The sequence below is a fragment of the Rhea pennata genome, chromosome 15 (genome assembly GCF_028389875.1).
Source record: "Rhea pennata isolate bPtePen1 chromosome 15, bPtePen1.pri, whole genome shotgun sequence".
Taxonomy (NCBI): domain Eukaryota; kingdom Metazoa; phylum Chordata; class Aves; order Rheiformes; family Rheidae; genus Rhea; species Rhea pennata.
In genome coordinates, this window is record NC_084677.1 from 16,489,383 (window position 1) to 16,509,640 (window position 20,258).

At 61.6% G+C, this 20,258-nt stretch overlaps 2 protein-coding genes across 7 annotated transcripts in view; both read right to left on the bottom strand.

Annotated features, from left to right (window-relative positions):
* Positions 1-525: 525 nt before the first annotated feature.
* Positions 526-2,482, bottom strand: RASD1 (ras related dexamethasone induced 1). The gene is made up of 2 exons (XM_062588237.1): positions 2,098-2,482; positions 526-1,836 (listed from the first exon to the last, which is right to left on the bottom strand). Exons 1-2 carry the CDS (start codon positions 2,381-2,383, stop codon positions 1,286-1,288), a joined length of 837 nt encoding a protein of 278 aa, XP_062444221.1. The 5' UTR covers positions 2,384-2,482; the 3' UTR covers positions 526-1,285.
* A 6,516-nt stretch (positions 2,483-8,998) lies between these two features.
* Positions 8,999-20,258, bottom strand: part of PEMT (phosphatidylethanolamine N-methyltransferase) — a 28,749-nt gene continuing 17,489 nt past the window's right edge. For 2 of the 6 annotated variants that reach the window (XM_062588511.1, XM_062588508.1), the window contains 6 exons: positions 19,676-19,791; positions 16,006-16,151; positions 13,338-13,449; positions 10,850-10,924; positions 10,121-10,175; positions 9,649-9,737 (listed from right to left, as the gene is read on the bottom strand). In XM_062588511.1, coding sequence (XP_062444495.1) covers positions 10,127-10,175; positions 10,850-10,924; positions 13,338-13,449; positions 16,006-16,151; positions 19,676-19,791 — 498 coding nt within the window. In that variant the 3' untranslated portion in view covers positions 9,649-9,737; positions 10,121-10,126. Of the gene's footprint in view, positions 9,738-10,120; positions 10,176-10,849; positions 10,925-13,337; positions 13,450-16,005; positions 16,152-19,675; positions 19,792-20,258 lie in introns of all 6 variants that reach the window. The other 4 variants (XM_062588510.1, XM_062588506.1, XM_062588509.1 and 1 more) reach the window with 3 other exon arrangements.

The following is a 20,258-nucleotide window of genomic DNA, read 5'->3' on the forward strand; positions in this document are numbered from 1 at the left end:
TTAAAAACCATCAGATGCAAAAGTGACCTTTCGAGCAAAGTACTTCCCTTACTCATATTGCAAAGTAACAACAATATCCTGGACAGAGTGCAAATGAATCAGTCTCTGTTGACATCATTAAAGTTTGTTTATTTAGTTGGGAAAAAAGCATGAAACACAATAAGGTCTTTATTATCAAATGATGTCATTTTACTCAGTTTCTGGATTGAATGACATGCCAATGCTCAGCATGTCAGAGAGCTGACAGGATTGTAAATCAGCGCTATTCAGTGAAGTGAGGAAAGAGTTCTGGCTCAGTGACCTGCTTGAGTAACAGCTTGCGTGGCCCTTACTTACCCTGTGTGGCAAGAACGAGGGGGCTTTCGGAGGCAGAGACCTTTGCACAGGGGAAAGTGGTGTAACCAAGGCATTGGGTTGAGAGGCCACATGCAGCATGTCAGAGCTGGGCTCAGTTCTCGGTTTAACGGGCTTTTTAGTTTTTTTGTTAAGGAGCTACATGGGGAGGCAAAGACAAACCCACAAGTATCATTTTAAAAATGTTTTTATTGTTTTGTAGAAAAAATATAACATCAAGTTTCACCCACTGTAGAAACACTTGAAGATTTTTGTTCATATCCGTGACAAACAATACCTACATAAAGTGCCTATTGTTTTCTCATTAAAAAAATCCCCCCCCCACCCCGATCTTGCAAATCAGACAAGACATATGTAAACAAGAGTCACTTTTTGGTCCATTAGGGCTGTAACTCTGCAAAGTCTTTACAGCTTAGGAGTGTCTTCTGCACGTGCTTTTGCAAACACAGACAAACACACGACACAGAGCCAGAGTCCGTGCACAGCTTCTCAAGTTAAAACAGAAAAAAAAAAGCCCCAAAAGCACAAAGCAGGCCCTGGCAGGCCTCTGCCCTCCCTCCTGAATGCGGTGCCCTGGCCAGAGGCTGGATGGTTTGGAAGGGTAAGAAACAAGATCTGTCTCCTCCGCACACATCCTTCCACCTTGCAGGCCAGCATTTCACTCTCTCCCTGTAGAGGGGATGCTCCCAGCAGCACCCCTCTCCTGCCAGCCAAAGCCCCCCGCCGTGTGCCCGCTCTCCCAAAAATGCCCCAGGGGAGGGAGCCGATGAAAGTGATGCCTCCGGAGGAGGGCGGCTGGGGAAGAGGCAAATCCCCCCGCTGCCCGGGTGGGTGCCTGCCCACCCTCCTGTCTCACCAAAGTCACTTAGGAAACGAGCATCTTCCCCCCCTCCCTCCTTCCTGCTCGCTTTGCCGGTGCCTGACGGGGCGCCTAGCTGATCACGCAGCGGTCCTTCTCCTTGGCGTGCCCACCGCCGATGGCTTTCTCCCGGATGTACATGAGGTCGCTGTGGACGCTGGGCCGCCGGGCGAAGGGAGCCACGATGCCGTAGGCTTCCTCCGCGCTGCCCCGGCCCCCCTCTTTGAGCAGCTTTTTGCCTTTGAGCGCCTTCTTGTGCAGGATGTCGCAGTACTGCACGGAGACCTTGCGGTGCAGGTCCGGGCTCATCTCGCTGGGCAGCTTGGCCATGGCAAAGAGCGCCTGGAACATCTGGTCCAGGCTGCTGTTCTTCTTGGCCGAGATCTCGAAATAGGCGCATTTCTTGGGGTCCCCCCCCACCAGCTGCTCGATCTCCTGGGGCTCCACCTCCCGGTAAAAGTCCCGGTCGCCCTTGTTGCCGCAGATGACCAGGGGCACCTCTATGTTCTCCTTGGTTTTGTTCTTCAGGCATGACTTGGTCTCCAGGATTTGCTGTTTCAGGCGCTGCACCTCCTCAAAGGAGTCCCGGTTGTCCAGGCTGAACACAAGGATAAAGACGTCGCCTGGGGACAGAGAGGGGACGTGAGATGGGCGCAGGGAAGGGGGCATGCACAGGGACCCCCATGGGGGGACCAGAGAGGCAGGCAGCAGGCAGTGCTTCCTGTCCACCCCGTGCAGCAAGCAAGGTTGCCCACCCTGCGCACACACAAAATCCCAACTTCCTCCACCTGCAGCTGGGAAAACATCCCCAAACTGGCCAAGATACCCCAGGATCTAGTAATTGCGACCCCCTCCCTTCCTCCTCGCTCTCCCCAGCCAAGTACCTGTGAGGATGGAGAGGCGGCGCATGGCTGGGAAGGGGTGGTTGCCCGACGTGTCCAGGATGTCGAGCTGGTAGACCTCGCCGCGGATGCTGTAGAACTTGCGGTGGAAGTCCTCGATAGTGGGGGTGTACTGCTCCTCGAAGCGCCCCGTGAGGAAGCGCGACACGATCGCTGTCTTGCCCACCTTGGAGGAGCCCAGGATGACCATGCGGTAGCAGTTCTTGGCGGGGATGCTCAGCTCGGCCTCGCTCGGACACATCTTCTTGATCATCGCTGCCAGTTTCATTGAAGCCGGCGGAGGGTGCAGCTTGCGCGGAGAGAGGAGGAGGAGGAGGAAGAGGAGGACGGCGGTGCCTGCCCGCTGCTCAGCCCCTCGCAGCAAAGGCCGCCGTGAGCTCCGCGCCGCCGCCGCGGCCGCCCCGCTTTATGGGGCCCGCAGCGCCCGCCCCGCGGCGCGTCACGGCCCGCGGCGGCGGCGGCGGGCGGGGCCGCGCCGAGCCGAGCCGCGCCGAGCCCCGCTGCCGCCGCTGCGCAGCCCGCAGCTCCGTCCCGGGGCTCTGCACCGTGGCCCTTCTGCAGCCCGGTTCCGGCTCCCCGTGCTATGCGAGCCGACCCCCTTTGTAGCCCGGTTCCGGCTCCCCGTGCCGTGCGAGCCGACCCCCTTTGCAGCCCGGTTCTAGTTCCCGGTGCTATGCGAGCCGATCCCTTTGCAGCCCGGTTCCGTTTCCCCGTGCCGTGCGAGCCGACCCCTTTGCAGCCCGGTTCCGTTTCCCCGTGCCGTGCGAGCCGACCCCTTTGCAGCCCGGTTCCGGCTCCCCGTGCCGTGCGAGCCGACCCCCTTTGCAGCCGGTTCCGGCTCCCGGTGCTTTCTGGACGTGGTCCCTTTATGTCCCCGCACTGGGGACTCGGCGCTGCGAGCGAGCCCTGAGCGGGATCCCCGCGCGGCGCAAGCTGACCCGTTTGCAGCCCGGTTCGGGGCCGTGGTGCTCTACACGGCGGCCCCTTTGCAGCGCGGACCGGGGTTCCCGTGCTGTGCGCAGCAGCCCGTTTGCAGCCGGGTTTAGGGTCCCGGTGCTGCGCAGCTGGGTGCAGGGATCCCAGGGCTCTTGCACTGGGGGTCCCCGCGGGCAGGACCCCTTTGCAGGACGCGGTGCCCGGGCGGCGCGGGCAGTGCGGCGGCAGAGACCCAGGGGCAGGGGGTGCGGGGGTGCAGGGAGTCACATCCCCGTGTGGTTTGGGTTCGTTTTGCACTTGCTCACTATGCAAAAGTGGGTGTCCTTGCACACACTCCGAGCAGGCAGAAAAGACATTTATCTATGGATGAGGAAAGCATCTATGATTAGAAAAGCAGAAAAGACCGGAGAAGACACTATATACATATATATTTCATATGTACAGAGCAGGGGACAGGAGTAAAATCAAGACAGCGTCCCATCGGGCAGCTCCCCGCCTTTGCAACCCAGCTGCTTGGCTAGAGACTGCGAGGTGCCCCTTAAAGAACGGCTTCTTACCGCTGCTTCCCCCCCCCCCCCCCCCGGGAGAAGCCCATCGCCGGGGAAAACGGTGCCGAAAGCCAGCTGGGGGCTAGAGCCGGCTCTGCAGCGCGCCTCTCCGGGCCGCCGCGTTACATAAAAAAAAGGCAAAACGGAGAAATTATGCTTGGGGAAAAAAAAAAAAAAGAATGAAAGAAAGCCAGAGGGCGAGGGGGATTGCACAGCATCGGTTTAACCCTCAACCCTAACCCGAGTCCTAATCCTAACCCGAGCCCTGGTCCCCCCCCCCCCCCCCCCCCCCCCGCGCCGCCTGCCCCGAGCCCCAGGGCGGCCGTCGCGGGGGCCGCAGCGCCGGGCGCCGCCGCTGGGGGCGGGCGAGGGCGCCGCCGCCGCGGGCAGCGCGGCCCCGGGCGGGGGGCGGGCGAGGGGCGGGGGGGGGGGGATTAGCAGGGAAAAGCTCCGCCACGGGGGATGCTCACCCGGGGCCCAGGAGAGCCGAAAGCACGGGCACAGCGCCCAGAGGGGCCTCAGCTGCGGTACGGGGGCTGGTTTGTCGGGGCACCTCATCGGCACGCCTCGGGGACGGGGTGCGGGCCGGTTTGTCAGCTCCCCCGACGTGCGCTCGCCTTCGGACCGTCCAAGGGTTTCCGAAGCAGCTGCAGTTCGCCTCCGGGGCGAAACAGAGCACCTCGTTGCAGCCGTCATTGCCCGCAGGGAAAAGGCCTGTCTGGCGGCAGCGGCTACAAGGAGGTTTCGGGGACAGTGCGGCTGTTTCACGTGTTTATCGATCTGCATGTGAGACAGCGAAGAAGTTTAATGGCTGATTATAAGGCACAAACGCACCCCCCCCAAAATAACGAAAAGATCATTTAATTGAATTGGGGAAAACAACAAGAGAGATAGGAAATGTCTACCTCTGAGGGACAGACAAATCAAATATCTTGATTAGAGTTTATTCTTAACTGTACAACTATTAATAGTGCTAGAAATGGGTAAAAATAGCCTGCTTAAAGCCTCATCTTATATTGGCCAGCTTCAGCAAATGGAAAATCCATTTGCTTCCTCTAAAAGGTTCGTTGGCAACAGGAAAGGCAGCACATGCCGCCTTGCAGGCAGTCAATGCCACCAAGATCCCGTGGGCCCAGCTCAGAGGCGCGGGTCGCGACTGGAGCCACCCTGCTGGGAGCATGCCAGCAGCGGGGCCCGGGAGCGGAGGAGAGCTGATCACTGCTGGGGTTGCTGGGGACGCTGGGGCAGGCAGGCGCTGCGGGGGGCGCACCCAGCAGCAGAGGACGGGGGAACTGCGCTGTGCAATGCCTGCCAGATCCCAGAGCACAGCTTCTTGCAGGGTCATTAGAGCCTGACGAAAGGAGCATTACGAGCAGTTAAGTCTGATTACCCCAAGATCATCTAGAAATTTGTCTCCTGATGGAACTGGAGCACACTTGCCAGGAGCTGGCTGCTGTTGATTGATGATAAAGAGTCCACCTCGCTGCTAGGCAGAGCCTTCCTACGGTTATGAGTCTCACTGCTAAAAATCACCTGCTATTTCTGACCTGGCTCCCCGAATACCGTGAATCTGAAGCACAGGCAGGTAAAATGGCATTCTCCCCCATGGCTGCTGTATCGCCCGCCAGAATTTGACCCTGCCATTTGCGGGGCTGCTTTGCTGGTTGCTCTGACGTGGAGGAGTTTAGGCTCTTTGCTCATTCCCCCCAGCAGCCCGGTGCAGCAAGAGCCCCAGGCAGGCTGCTGTGCACGAAACTCCGAGCAACTGCAGATGCTGCTTGCGGAATTGAACATCTTCAGCACATATCAGGCCCAAGTTTCTTGCTATTCTGCTCCCCCTTAGCACCCCCAGGGTGTTCCAGCCACAGGACAATGCACAATAGCTGACCGCCAGCCACGAGCAAGTCGGCTCAGGTAAGAAAATTCCACGAAAGTCACACAAACATCAAAGCTACAGAACATGCAGCTCCCGAGGGTCCGGCTTGGACGAACTGTGCAAGCAGAAGAAAACAGAGCTCACAGTAATACCAGCCTCTGCAAAAATGTAGGAAGCAAAATGTACCAGAAAGCATGAACATGCATTGCACAGTCGAGCCCAGAAATAGGCAACCTGGGGGGATACTCGGGAAAGAACAAGTGCATCAGATCACGACTTTGAGTCCTGAGCATGCTGCCAGAGCTGAGCAGTGTCTTCACCTTAGGGTTGTGCTGGCCTTTGCTTTATGGCTGCTTCCTCCGGGCTGAAGCAATGAGAAAGCAGGGTGGAACAGCCATGTGTGCCTTTCCCGACTCTGCACACCCAGTACCCAGGGACCTCGCACAGGCCAGGGAGAGGAGCAGACTGGGCATGAGCTGGTTATCTTTGCTGTCAAGACTCCTTAAGTCCTTTGAAAGGCTTGGCCTCTGCAGAGCACCTAGCACAGCGCTTTTTTTATTTATTTATTTTTTTTTTTCCCTGCAGATTGGGGCTTGTGAGCATGCAGAACCTCCCCAGCAAACCCCTGTCCCTGAGCCCAGCAGGGGCCGTGTGCCGGAGAGCCGCCTGGGACAGCGACGCCTCCCTGTTCTGGGTGCAGCACCCGGCACCGTGGGATCCCTCTCCTTAGCCTGGCTGCAAACAACAGTCAGAGGCTGTTTGGATTCCCAACAGCTGCTTGCAAACAGCTGGACTGTGCAGGGCTCTGGAGACTGACCCGCGGTTGGACGCCGGACTCATCAGCCCTCCGTTCCCAGCCTGCTCCCTTCCGCGGACAGAGCCCGGGTGGAGGGATCTGCCGGAGGCACCTCCTCCGGCCTGCGGCTCTCCACCCCGCCGCCCTCCCGAGGTGGGAGACCCCAAGCAATGACCCACGGCCCTGGATGCTCCCTAGGGGCTGCACCCTGGAGTCGGCTCTGCGGGGGCTGCTCACGGCCGGGAGGCGAGAGGTGCAGAAGGAATTGGGGAGCAGCTGGGCAGGGAAGGGAAGGGAGGGTTTAGCTATAGCTCTTGCTCTGTCCCCTGGGGAAAAGCATCTGATTAATACAAGATGCAGCATTCAGGGTTCCTATTCATTCCCTATATTATTAGCTTGTCTCATTTTATTAAATCTCCTTTAAGCCTTTTCAAAAGAAGCACGTAATTTGCAACGTATAATTTTTCCCAGATGAGTTACAATGCAGAAGCGAGCTGCTCTGGCACTGGGGATCGGGGGGGGGGGGGTTTATTTGCTTCCTTCCTCCACCCTCTATTTCTTTTGCAATAGTTTTCCTTGTATCTTGATGCCTTTTAGCATTTGGGATTTGATTAACAGACAATCTGAAAGCCTGAGACACGTCTCAAATCCCCAATTCCTTGAGTCAGCGATAGCTCGCTCGGCCGCATCAGCTAGACGCCTGGTGCAATGCGGTCCCCAGCGAAGCCTGCAGGCAGCCTCGTGCCCGGCGGAGCGGGTCTGTGCCATGCCGCAGGCTCCTGACTTTGTGCCTCTGCTCCCTCCTCCCACCTTTCCCGGTCCCTGGGAAGTTTTTCCGTTTCTGCCTGTGCAAAGAGCCCGGTGGCTGTGCACGGATGGGTTTCCAGCCTGGCATTGCTGGTTTTACGATAGGCCTTTTGGCCACGGTGGAGTGGTGGGTCTCAGCTGGGGCGCAGGATGCCGGTGCACGGAGGCGAGGGGGAGCAGGGAAGGCCGGGGCACGGAGCGAGGAGGACGCTGCTCCTTCCTCCCCGTGGCCTGTAACGCCCGTGGCCCACGAAGCTCCCCGCCGCTGCACGACGAGCGCGGCGCTTTCTGAAGCGACAGGGCTTCGGCTCGGGCGCTGCCTTTCCCCCCGCTGCCGTTCGGGGGACTGAAACTAGCTGTCGGGTTTGATCTGCAAGGAGCAGCAGGGCCAAGGCTTTGCATCGAGCCTGCTGCTGACAAAACAGCGTTTGCAGCTCACACGTGTTGCAAAACTCTGGCAAAAAGGGAAAAGGCCCTGGCTCACATGCTTGCAGGAGCAAATCAAATAATAAACTCTTCCAAAGAAGAGGGGCTCAGCTTCGGTATCTCAGTGCAAAGCCAGGGGAAGCAGCACGTGCTCCGATCGATGGCTCAGTGCCTCTGATTTCCTTAACCGGCTGAGCAAACACACGTGCAGGAGCTGAGCACGCAGTGACAGTCCAGGCTTCGACAGCATCACGCGACATGTAGATCAGCCCACAGCTGAGAGCGGCTCGGCTCTAGCCCCCCGCGTCCTGAGCGGTTTGCAACCTCGCGGCTGTTTCCACCCAAATTAGACGGAGGAGCTGGGCACGGCTCGGCTCGGCGGGGGGCCGCGCTCGGGGCAGCGGCAGGAAATCAGAGCTCGCCCCGCTCCCCCTCGCAGTGCAGCACCGCGGCACCGGGGCCCCCCGCGGCCTCGGGGAGCGCGGCTCAGCCCGCTTCGGGGTGACGGTCGCGCCTGGAGTCCGGCGTGTCGTGCTTCGCTTGCACGGCCGGGACGCGCACCCAAACTCCGACACCTTCTGCTCGCATCCGAAGCCCGGCAGCCTCCCCGGGATTAGGGAGAAATGTCACCTGCAACCCGAGACGGGCAGCGACGGGCCTGAAATATAGGGCACGGGGGAGCGGCAGGCTCCGTGACCCCGACGGGCGCGTTGCTGCCGAGCCCGACAGGGTTCCCATGGAAATAGCGGCTGCTGCCAGGGTAATAGGAGAAAAATAAGAGGTCTGCAGCGGAGAGCGGGGCACCGCGTCCCCCGCCGCGGCTTCGCGGGGCTGCCGGGGGGCTCGGGCCGGACCCTCGAGCGCCAGCGCCGGGCAAAGCCGCCTCTGCCTGAATCCCAGCCCAGCCCCGGGGGACCGGCCCCAGGAGCGGGAGCAAGCGCCAGCGCCGAGCAAACCCCCGGCTCCCCCCCCCCCCCCCACTCCACGCTGCCGCCGGGAGTCGTGCCCGCTCCTCCGGCCCTCGCCGGCTCCGACGGGGCACTAAGCGCCCGCCGGCTCGCGCTACGCGTTCGCTCCCCGTTACCGGCACGCAACGCCGGCGCCCGCGGCACCGCCGAGCTGCGAGCAACCGCGCACCCGGGAGGATTGCAAAAGCCAAAGGGGTGCAAGGGGGAGAGAAAAAAAAAAAAAACCCACGTAAAGCTCAGGCCGCTTTCGGAGAGCCCCCGCTGCCCGCCGGGGACGCGCCGCGGCCATGGACCCGGTGACCCGGCGGCGCCTGCCAGGGAGAAGTTGTGATTTAACCAGTTTCGCCTGCACGGCTGTTTGCTCCGGAGAGACGCGCTGAGCGCGAAGGCGGGTTATCGCTGGCGCTCTTGTTTTTTTTTTCCCCCCCAAGGCTACAAACAGACCCGACGTGCCAAGCTCACGGGGGCCCGGGAAGGCGGGCTGGCTCCACCGGCTCGAGTAAGCAACTGTCTCTTTTGTAAATACTGATTTTACCTATCTAAATTTATTTATATCGGTGACTTTGAGCCAGGACTGGCAACTCCGATGTAAACCATCTGCACAAGGCGGGGGCTCCTTGGCCGGGGGGTTGCGAGGGCTCAGCCTCCGCCTGTGAACCCCAGCTGCGAAGGGGAGGGGGAAACTCACCTAAAAATAAAATGCTGCGCCCAGGTCTTCAAGAGGAAGGCCGCGGAGGCGGCGATTAAAATAAAAAAAAAAAAAATCCTCATGCACGGGCTCTGAAGCAGGGGAAGGCGAAGGCGGCAGCCACGAGGCCCGATGGAAAAGAGACGCCGGGGCCGACGGAGCAACGCCGGGACGGCGAGGACGCCGCGGCTCGACACCGCTCCTCCGGCCGCCCCGGCCCCTGACCGGGGACGGCCGCGGGGGGCCCCGAGGCGAGGGGAGAGCCGGGGCTCCCGCAGGGGCGAGCACTCCTGGCTCCTCCTCCGCCTCCCCCTTTCCGCCACCCGCTCCCAGGGGCTTTACGCTTGGTTTATTATTTTTTTCTTTTTTCTTTTTTTTCGATTTTTTTTTTTTTTTTTTTTGGCAATTACAGTTCAGTTCTAAGGCTGTTCAGCTCTAGACATCCAGCCTGGGCCTGCCGCCTCGCCCCTGCGATCTTCCCTCTGGAACAGGTTCTGGCACCGGGAATCTTTGGGAATAGCCGAGTCCCGACGTCTGTGCTTCACATCCCAGCTCGCGGGGCCGGAACGGGACCCTGCTGCATGGAAAAAAAGAGGAAAAAAAAGAAAAAAGTGCCTTTTTCACCCCCTCCATGACCCCGCCAGGCAGCAAAAAGCAGCCCGAAGGCCCCGGCGAGGCGTCCCTCGGGCCACCTCCGCGGCTTTCCCGCTCGCCCCGCGGCCAGGAGCCGCTCCGGGCAGGCCCTGCTGCAGGAGGGGACCGGGAAAGCACGGCCGAGGCTCCGCTTCGCAAAGAGCCGAGGCTCCGTTGGGGACCCGGCTGCCGCGGCCGGGGGCGCCGAAGCCCGGGAAAAGCAGCGGTTCCCGCGGGGAGCGGCCCAGGGCGGTCGCGCGCGGCCTCGGGCAGCTGCCGCGAGGAGCCGAGCCGGCGGCCGAGCTTCTGGGCGCTCCGCACACCCACCTGCCGCTATTCGCTCTCCGCTCCCTTCCGCCGGTAGATCTCCTCCGTGAACGGGCTGCGGTTCGGGGGCAGCAACGGGGCGGGGAGCAAAGACAAACCGCAGGTAACCAAGTGCTCTCTGCTCCCCTCCCGAAACCGTGCCCCCCGCTCCGGGCGGGACGAGCGGCCCCGCGCCGCGGCCGTCCCCGGCTCGGGCTCCGGGCGCATCGCGGCGCCGAGCGCGCCGGGGCTCGGCCGGGCCGGCTCTGCCCACGCGCGCTCCCTCTCCTCTCCCGCCAGTGCAAAACCCCCTTCACCGTCGGCAACGCAACGGCTGCTTCTGGGAATAACTTGGGGCTGCTCGGACTAGGGCCGCGGGGCTATCGCGGTGCAAAACGTCAGCGAAGGGGGTGCAAGACGCAAGCTCTTTCTCGCCGAGCCTCTTCGGAGGACGCGGCGAGCCCCAGCGGCCTCCCTGCTGCTCTCGCCTGGCCAAAGCGGCCCCCCGAAGGGGAGAAATCTCATTTCGATAGAAACAAACGCACGCAAAAGCCTTCCTAGAACTCGGCAGATAGTTTTAAAGTGGCATCTGCCTGTTATCAAAACGACCAGAGCGCGGTCACGTGTTTTCCTTCGCCCCCACTGAATTAATTGGAAAAAAAATGCCCGCTTTTCCAATTCCCGGAAACCTCGGGAAATCAAAGATGGTAGCAATAATTAGAAGCTCTCCAGCTTCGCGGAGCTACTCACCCCTCGTACAGCATTGCAATTGTGTAGGAAATTGCCACTACAGCCGTCAGCAAAAGGCCAGCTGGGCTTGCGTGCCTGTTTTGCAAGGGAAGGAAAGGAGAGGTAAGTACGCGCGCTCACGCAAGGCGCAGTTCAGAGAGAGAACGGAGAGGCTGGAGGCCCTGCGGGCGCGCTCCCGCCCGTGAGGTGGGTCCTGCGCTCAACGTTAGCTGGCTTAGACGTTACTCGGCAGAGCTGCTTCCCCAGCCGACCTCGGTGGCTTCTTTTAAGCGAGATCCCCGCACGTCTCCGCCGGGAGAGCTTCTGCTTTGACGACGACCCCCGCGCTCCCCCGGCCGCGTCCGAGCCCGCGGCTCCGGGCCGGCGACGGCCGAGGCTCGGCGCTGGGGCCACCGCGCACCCGTCCCCGGGCGCCAGCCTCCCCCTTCCTTCGGCGAGCAGGGCTTCACCCGCAGTTGCACGTCCCGCCTGCCAAACGGCCCTTCCACGCGCTCTGCCTACGCGGGGAGTGGGGGGTAGACATCTCGCAGCCTGCACGGAGCGAGGACCGCCCCGGTCGGAGGGGGGGGTCACACCGGCCAGCCGCCGGGACGCCCCGATTCCTGGAGAGCCGCGCGCGAAGCTTCACCTTTCCACTGTTTCTCTTTTGCAATAAGTTTCTTCCTCATTAGGAAACATCAGGCAACTTCTTCATCTCCCGGCCGCCCGCTATTACATGCTTAGTCATGTCTCCTCCTTGATTTGTATCAGGGAGAACAAATTTGCATGATTGTTTGTTGACAGCAAGACCTCTAATTGTGTCATTTGGCTGCGGTGCCAGCTCTGATTTACACAGCTTGTTGCCATGACTTAAAACATTTTTCCCATCCAAAGATACGCAGAACCATCCCTGCACAACTAATGCTTGATTTGTCTTTCAGGAGCTGATGAATGCTTGACCAGGACGAGAAGCATTTGGGTAAATTTTTTTTTTTTTTTTTTTTCCTTCTTACAAGCTTGACCTACTTACTGGCGACGGCTCATTTTGCAGCAGGGTGGACGGGGGTTCGAGCAGGTAGGTTTTCTGGTCCCGGCTCCTTGCCGCCCCCCTCCTCTCCCCTTGGCGGGCCGCTGTCTTCGCGGGCCCGTGAGCATCGCTCCATCCGTGGACCGCGGGATCAGAGCCGTCCTCGGACGGCGAGGGGCAGCTCCGGCTTCCAGCCCCCCGCAGAGGGCACCAGCTTGTAGCCACGACCAACCTGCGGGTACGAACCTCTCCGCGGCCCTTCCAGATCCAAAGTTACTTGGAGAAACTCCATTTATCACCGCGGAGCCAGAGAGCAGGCGCAGGGCTGGCCCGCGCTCCCCTTACGCACGGCGCGGGGGAATCCACTCCCCCAAAAGCCCTGTTACTCGCTGTGCGCAAACAGGGTCAAAATGCCGCCTTCGGCGTATTTTGTGAACAAGTTTATTTTGGCTGCGCAGCAGCCCTGCGTCGAGCCTGGGATATATTTGTAATATCCTGGAAGGGGGAAGATAAAAAAAAAAAAAAAAAAAAAAAGAAGTTTTTGCATCAAGCGATGCTTTCAGCGCTGGCCGTCGGTCCGAGGGCAGGCTGCCTGGTGCACCGCCAGGCTCGCTCACTTTATGCGGTATGCGCCCCGGGAGACGGGAGTGAATCGACCCGCCGGGCTCCGATGCCGCGGGACGGAGCGCGACGGGCGGCCAGGGGAGGGGAAACGAGGGGAAACGCGGTCCGCTGCGGGCCCCTCCGACGGCAGGGCCCCGGGAGCCGGGACCCCAGGGAAGGGCAGCGGCCCAAAACGCCGCGCGGAGGGTTTCGCGGAGCGTGCCCGGGCCGCTCACGGGCAAATTCCTCCCGCTCCGTCCCAGGGATTTGCCCCAGCAGCGGCGGCAGACTTCATTTTCCCTCCTAATGAGGAGGGAGGCGGTCACACTTGGGAGCTCCTGTGCAAAATAACCAGTGATAAAAGCCCACGTTGCTCTGTGGGTCCAGCATAACGCAGCCAGGGTTTGTGTTCCTGAGCAAATAAACAAAAAGTGGCATTAAATAAAGCCACGTTAAACCCAACACACAATATACAGGGTATACTGCTCGTTTGCTGCTACGTTACAGCCTATTCGTTCCCTCCCGAGCAGGCTGTTGAGCTGCGCGGTGCCACCCGAGGAGCGTTTCGGGAGCGGGGGGGGAAGGCGCCTCCGCTTGCTTTGGTTTTGCTCGGCGGTAATCACGGGGCCGGGCCGAGCCCCGGTATCGGTGCGCCGCCCCTGCTGCGCGACCCCCTGCGCGGGTCTGGCCCCGGCTGTGGATTTTTCCACCCGCGGAGCCTGCCGAGGACTCCACTCGGCCGCGGATCACCCGCCGGCGTTTCCTCTCCCCGGCGCTCGTTTTGCCGCAGTGAACGCCGCGAGTCTTTTGCGGCAGCAGAAGGTTTTGCACGTGTCTCGGAATAAAAACAGCCCGGAGAGGCGAAGCCGGAGTACTCACATGAGGGCCCAGCCCAGGTAGACGGCGGTGCTGCCCCAGTACATGGGGTTGTCCAGGACGCTGAAAGGGAAGCTCGTCACCTTCGCCTCCATCAGGATGCCGAAGTAGTCGCCTGCGGGGCGAGCAGAAGGCTTCCCGTTAGGCTGCGCGGAGGCTCCCGGGGGGACGTCCGCGGGGACGCCCCCGCCGGGGCCACCCCCCGACAAAGCAGCGGCGAGCGGGTGGCTCCGGGTCTGTCGGCCTTTCCGGGACGGGCTCATGGGTGCTCATCGGCACGCGGCGCCGCGGAGCGCTGCCGGCCGCTTCGGCCTCGCTCGCTCCAACACCGACCCCTCGAAGCCCCTTAGCAAGGGGCAAAAGTGCATAGGAATAAAACTGTTTAACTGAGACCCCCCCCCCCCCAGGGCTCAGGGTTATCCCCCGGACCACCACCGCACGCCCTCCATCCGTGCTGCCCCTTCCCGCAGCTCAGAGCGGCGCTCAGAATTTCACGTTTGCAGAATATTTTTGCAGCTGCCTCTGCCTACGAAACCCACAGTCGCCAGCACGCGGGTGACAACAGGCGCTCGTCACCCGGAGCGAGCGGAGCAATCTCTGCACCCTACACCCCAAAAGGGAGCCTGGAAAAGCACAGGATAAGCAGGGAAGGACTGCACCGCGCTCAGCCAAGACCTCGCCCCGGGCCAGCGGTGCCGGAGCCCGGAGAACGCAGCGAGGCAGGACTGTGCCTGCCCGGCGGGCCGGGGAGCCGCACGCCGGCTTTGCTCCCGAGCCCTTCCCCGACCTCGAGCCTGCCCCGTCCCTCCCTGCGCGCCGATCGTAACATGGGGCTTTCTCGTGTCGCCGGGGGTGGCCAGCATTAATGAACGTTGAGAAAGTGCTTGGAAATCCAGATAAAAGGCGTTACAGGAGCGCAAAGCATTCAAGGTTATTATTATTACCTGGATCGCAGCGCAATTTCTTTGGCCTCACAGGGTGCAAAAACATTTATTTCTAAGGGTAAACAGCGCCTGCCCAATTATACCATGCTTTGGGGCTTTAACTACAGGCCACTAAGCGAGATAATTGCCTGGTATTTGTATTACATGTTCTCGGTGCCACTTGGCAAGACACCTCCGAGGCGGTTCTGCTACAAAGCACCCCCCGCCCGGGCCACAGCCCGTTCCCGTGCCGTCCCGCGTGCCAAAACGCTCCAGTGCGCCCTGCCCGCCCCCGCCTCCGGGGCCGACCGCTCCCCTCCGGAACCGTGCTCGCACGGTGGAAACCCGTGCAAAGCCCCGTGCCAGCCGCCACGGCTCTTCTAGATGCAAACCCTGCCTCTGAATCCACACAGTTAAATAAAAATAATAACGGGGCTGGAATATTTTTTTATATTCCAGCAGGTGCAACCTCAGGAGGCTCTGAAGCACTGCCCAGGACAGCTGCCAGGACCTTCCTGCAGAGGAGGAGGAGGAGGTCGGGCTGCCAGGGATGAAGGGAACGGGCACAGCCGCTGCCAGCGGAGGCCGGGGCGAGCGCTGCCGCGCGGGAAACGGGTGGCACGCAGCGGCTTGCTCCCGCCGGGCGGCTTCGCCCGTGCCGAGGGGATGCTGCGAGCCTCCAACGCGTTACCCAGGAGGGAGCTGACGGGCAGCCCGGACGCCGTCTCCGCGCCCGGTCTTGGCACCTCTCCCGATTTGGCATCGGGGCTTTCGGAAAGACCCGAAAGCTCAGGCGCGATGGGCTCTCTCGTGGGCTCAGGCGGTGAGAGGAGGTGGATGAGGGTGCAACCTTGGTTCCTGTCCACAAACGTGGCCTTTCGCTGTGCGGAGTCCAAAGTCCAGTCCCTGCTGGGACACCCTGCTTCTCCCACACCTCCAGGACGCTGCTCAAGGCAGCTGCGGGTCCCGGGGCGTCCCAAGCAGGAGAACATCCTGCGTGACACCCCGGGACCCGCCAACCCGCCCTGCAGGAGTCCTGGGCTCTATTTCTGGTTGCTGGATCTTGGCCAACTCAAACAGTTTCTTTGCAACTCCGCTTGAAAACCAGGCGGGCACAGTACCTCCCTCTGCTTCCTGGAGGCGCCGTGGGAGCTAATTGACTTTGGTTTGTAAAGCACTTCCAAAAGCGCAGGCTAAACGCATGTCAAAGCTGGGGCTGGGATTATTTCAGCCAGCGGGAGCTGCCCCTTTCCTTAGATATTTATTGTTCCCATCTCTTATTTTTACGAATTCCGCACATACCGGCTTGTTTTTAAAGTCAACAGCGCTAATCGAATTCCTCTCCAAATGGGAAAGCAGGCACAGCGAAAAACGCTTCCTGCCAAAAACCAGCAGATAAAAGCATCTGTCGAGGCCCATCGGGTTTGCTGCAGAGGGAAGAGCAACTGAGCCCCTGCCTCGGCACGTGCGCCGAGCGGGCCGGGGCTCAGCGCGGAGCTCCGTCTCCGGCACGTCCCTGCGGGGATGGCGGCAGTGGCCACGCGCCCTCCCCGCGCCCCGAGCCGGCGGGCACCGGCTCGCCCGGGGTCCAGCCCGGTCGGCGTCGGGTTCACCACCAGACTGTATTATAAATAAGACTATAAATGCCACGCGTGTTGTTGCGTTAGTCCGGCCTCGCGCTTGGCTCCGCGCCCCGGGGAGCCAGGCAGAGCGCCGGGGCGGGGGGGACGCGTCCCGGCAGCCCTTACCTAGGAAGGTGCCGACGAAGCCCAGAGCCAAGAAGCTGGAGATGACAAACAAGGTCCCGACGGCCAGGATGGCCAAGCCCAAGACGTAGCCCCAGCGGCAGTCCAAGCCCTCCAGCTTCGGCTGGCTCTTCATGGCCTCCGTGAAGCTGTTGGAGAGACGGGGAGGGCGGTTAACGGCAGGACTCCTCAACGCCGCCCCCGCGAGCCGCGGGGCTGCCCGGGCGGAGGATGCCTCGGCGGCTCCCTCCTGTCGCCCGGACCGGCTCAGGGACCGGACGGCAAGCTACGAGCCCCGAGTAAATTCCAAAATGGTATTTAAGTCTTAAGGTTTAGGGATCTGGATGATAATTTTGTTTTCTCTGGCGCTTACTCTGACTGCGTTTTTTTTCTGTCATTGGGGTTTTTTAGGTGCCCAGGGCGAGCCGTTTCATCTTCCCTTTGGGCTGGGGCAAGGATGCAAAACACACAATAAACGCAACGGGCTGCAGAGGGCAAGGCTGGAGCAGCGCACTGATTTACACCTCGCCCCTCGCACTGGAGCTTCCCGGGAAGCTCCCTTTCCTCGGGAGCCGAGCACGTGCTGCCGCACCGCCCGGGCGACGCTGCGGGGAGCCGCCCCGAGGGCTGGACTCCTCGCTAGGCTGGAAGCTCTTCCCAGCACACCAGCGCTGGGAAGGCATCCCAGAGCAACTGGGAAAAAAGAGCCAGGGATGGTTTCCCGGGCCGGGAGACCAGCAGCGAGCCGGCGCCTGGCCGGAGAGGGCTGCAGCGCGAGCGCAGCACTCGGGGGCTGCTCTCCGCTCCGCCGAGCTCCTATCCCGCATCCTCGAGGCTGCCCCGGTTCGCGCCGGCGGGCCGGCCCGGGGGCCGGGCGAGCGGCTCGCGACGCGCCTCGCTCCAGCGGAGCCTCCCCCGCGCCCCGGCCGATCCCGTCGTCCCTCCCGAGCCGCCCTTGGCCGCACGCCCTGCTCCGTCCCCGCCGCGCGGCTTCCAGCCGGAGAGGGAGGCGCTTGCATGGAGGGAACGGACCACCTCTCCCTCCAGTAATATTTTATACCTTCCTAAGCACACTCTCTGCTTGCATCAAGCATGATGCACGCGGGGGCTTTTCGAACTGGTAAATAAACGTAGCAAACCCAGCAAGGCTCCGACCTTCCCCAGCTCCGGCGCTTGGCCCCCCTGGGGAACTGCAGCAGCTGCGTTTCGCGACCCCTTTCCCCTGCCGAGCAGCGCAGAGACCCCGGCGAGGAAACGGGGTCGCGGCTCCCTCTGCCTGTCCCCAAAAGCCGGGACGGAAGCAGAACACAGGGGAGCCGGCGGCCTCGCTCCACTTTCAGGCTTTTTTGTTCCTCTCGGCCAAAGCAGGCAACTGGGGTAAAACGTCCAAGAGCTCCCGGCAGCAAGCGCCGTCACCAGCGGGCTGCAACAGAAGAACTTGTTTATTTAAAAACAACAACAAAAGCCTTAAAATTGCCCTGCCGATACCGCCGATTGCTGTCCCAGTCATCATCTTCACAGCTTCTTTCGCCGATAGCGGCGGCGCTCTGCTGCGGTTTGCACGCTATTTAGGTCAGTCCGGAGCCGCCTGCAGCCTCGCCGGCGGCTCCGTCCCCCGGCCGCGGGCGCGAGGGGCCCCTCACCGCGGGCTGCAAGGGGGCTGGCCCCTTCGGGCCGCGCCAGGCTGCCGTCGGGAGCCCGCCTCGCCGCGCGGCCACGGCTCCATGGCAGCCTGCGGGATGCTCGTCCCTCCGGCACCCTTGCCCTTTCCACCGGGCTCATCCCCGCTGCAACTTCACACGCGTCGACAGAGGGAAAAACCGCGATTCTGGAGGTCCGTCGGCAAAGCTCCCCTGTAAGGGCGCGCACGCTGCTTCGCAGCTCAGGGAAACGCTCCGACGCCTCGAACGCAGCGAGTCCGCAAGCTTAGCGCGATCCACGTCGGCGCAGCCTCCTGCAAGAGGGCTGCAAAGGGGAGCGCGGATCGGCTCGGAGGGCAGCGGCGCTGCCGTACGGCCGGCGCCAGGGAAAGCAACCGGCAGCTCGGCCGCCACGGCAGAGCACGGCGCCGGATGCACACTCGGAGGACGGCAAAGGTTGTCACGTCCCGTGTCCCACGGATAAGAGTCATAAACCTCCAGGGCCGCAAGCGTAGTTCAGGCGGTTCAAGAGTTCAGAAATTGTTTTTGCAGATAAGGGACGCCGTGATAGGAGCTCCCCGCTTCTCGTGCGGAGAGCAGGGCTGCAGCGAAAACAAGCATTGCACCAAAGCAATTAAGGATGCTCGTCTTACGCAGCCGACCGAGCAGGTCCCCTCTGGTCACAGGTCGTTCTGGATTGCTTCTCAGAAACGAGCCGAGGCTGATAACGGAGCTCAGAGCTGGGAAATATCTAATTGCCCAACGAGGGCGCGATAGCCCTTCGCTTCCCTCCAAGCCGCCCCGCTTGCAAAACAGCTTGTGCATGGCATGGGGCGAGGAAGGCGCCGGCAGTGGGCAGGCGGCGAAGCGAACGGGCGGCCCCGCTGCCTGCACGTTTTCGGCACGGGCATCAAGCCGTTTCGCTGAGTTTCCGCTTGCTCTCACTTCCCCTCCTCCCTTGGCTTGGAGTCTTTCAAAAAGGCAGTTTAGAAAGAAAGTAAAGGAAGCAGGGTTTAAAAAAAAAAAAAAACTAAGAGATACCCCGTGGGCTCCTCAGTCACGCCCTGGCAGCCCCCACCCACGTAAAAGGCCCCCAAGCACCCAGGGAAGGCAAGGGAATAACGCAGCCGCGTTGAAACGCCGGGGCAAAGCGAGCGGCACGTTTGCAAGCGGAGCCCGCAGCAGCCGCGGTCCGTCGGGGCGAGCGCGGCCGGCTCGCGCGCGCTCCGCGGGAAGTGACGCGTCCCCTCCGCCGGCACCTCTCCTCCAAAGCCAAGGGGCAGGCGGTGCCGCCCCAGCCCTCGGGGTCGACCTCGCAGCCAGCTTCGGGCCCGGACTCGGGGCAGAGCTGCCTCTGGGGCACCGGTTCCCGCGACGGGCGGCAGCAAGGGCAGGTCCCGGTGCCCCTTCTAGGAAGGCAAAGCCCGAAAATACACGTGCAAATTCCAACCTGAGCTCTCTGTGCCTGGGAAATTACCCAAAGCACTAAACAACCCATTAGCTCTGACCCCGGCATAATTGAATCTGGGAATTTACTCAGCGCCTGCCCCTACCAGCCGCGCTGCAGATAAAAACCTATCAGATCACAGATAAATTGCTGGCACTGAGGAAACCTTCCGCAGCAAAGCTCTTCACTGCACTCAGCACGTCACAGGACGTATTCCCGTGGCACACGGGGCATCAGTCGCACACTACTACTGAGCCAGCACAGGCAGCATTTAAACAGATTGCAGATAAGAGTTTAGAGAGGCTGCTTGCTAAGCGTGCGGATAATCCCTGCTCTTCTGCACGGGAAACTCGGCACTTTGTTATTTTCTAATTTTTATGAAAAAATTAAAAATAGAGAAAAAACGCTGTTCCATGCGATCCCTCCCATGCAAACAGCCTTCCCATTGCCGGGGCTGCGAGCGGGGCAGGGGAAGGGCCTGCCGAGAGCAGAGCCGGGACGCCCCACGGCTCGGCGGGCGCCGAGCGCTCGCTCTGCCCGACGCGGCTGCACCCGGCCCCCGCGCCCCTGCACAGCAGCTCCTTACCAGTGGCTCCGCACGCAGTTCAGCAGCAGGATGACGGTGCCCAGGCAGTAGCAGGCGGCCCGCGGCGAGCCGAAGGCTCGGCTCAGCGCTCGCGTCCTGTGCTCCCATCTGGCCACCTGCAGAGACGACGGAAAAGCAAAGCGGTGGGCGGAGGCGCCGGGACGACGCCAGGAAGCAGCTGCAGCCGCGGCACGGCTCGAGGCAAAACCCTGGGAAAAACGAGCCGGTTTGGAGGAGATGCACCCAGCAAGGCAGGGAGCACCACTGCAGCCACCACAGTGCCCAGGCTGCTTGAACCCCGGGCAGCTCTATTTATCCCCTCCGCCGGCCCCGTGCCCAGGTGCTCCGCATCGGGCCCTAAAGCGAAGCGGAGCAGCTGCGCAGCACACGCCGGCGACGGAGCATCCCCGCGCGAGCTCCCGCAGCCCGCCCTCCCCGAGCCCCAGCACGCGTGGCGCTTCCTTGGCTCCATCCGGGACTTTGCTTTCTGCCCGGGCCGAGGCAAAAAGCGAAGCGCTGCGGGCAGAGGGAGGCTGCGGAAAGCGATGCGAACCGCCGACGAGCAGGACGCCGACCGCACGCG

What these genes read in the sequence shown, in the direction of transcription:
- RASD1 (XM_062588237.1), bottom strand. Translation starts at nt 2,383, where the DNA reads ATGAAACTGGCAGCGATGATCAAGAAGATGTGTCCGAGCGAGGCCGAG. An exon ending in CCGCCTCTCCATCCTCACAG is followed by an intron (nt 1,837 to 2,097) that starts GTACTTGGCTGG and finishes CTCTGTCCCCAG; the next exon opens with GCGACGTCTTTATCCTTGTG.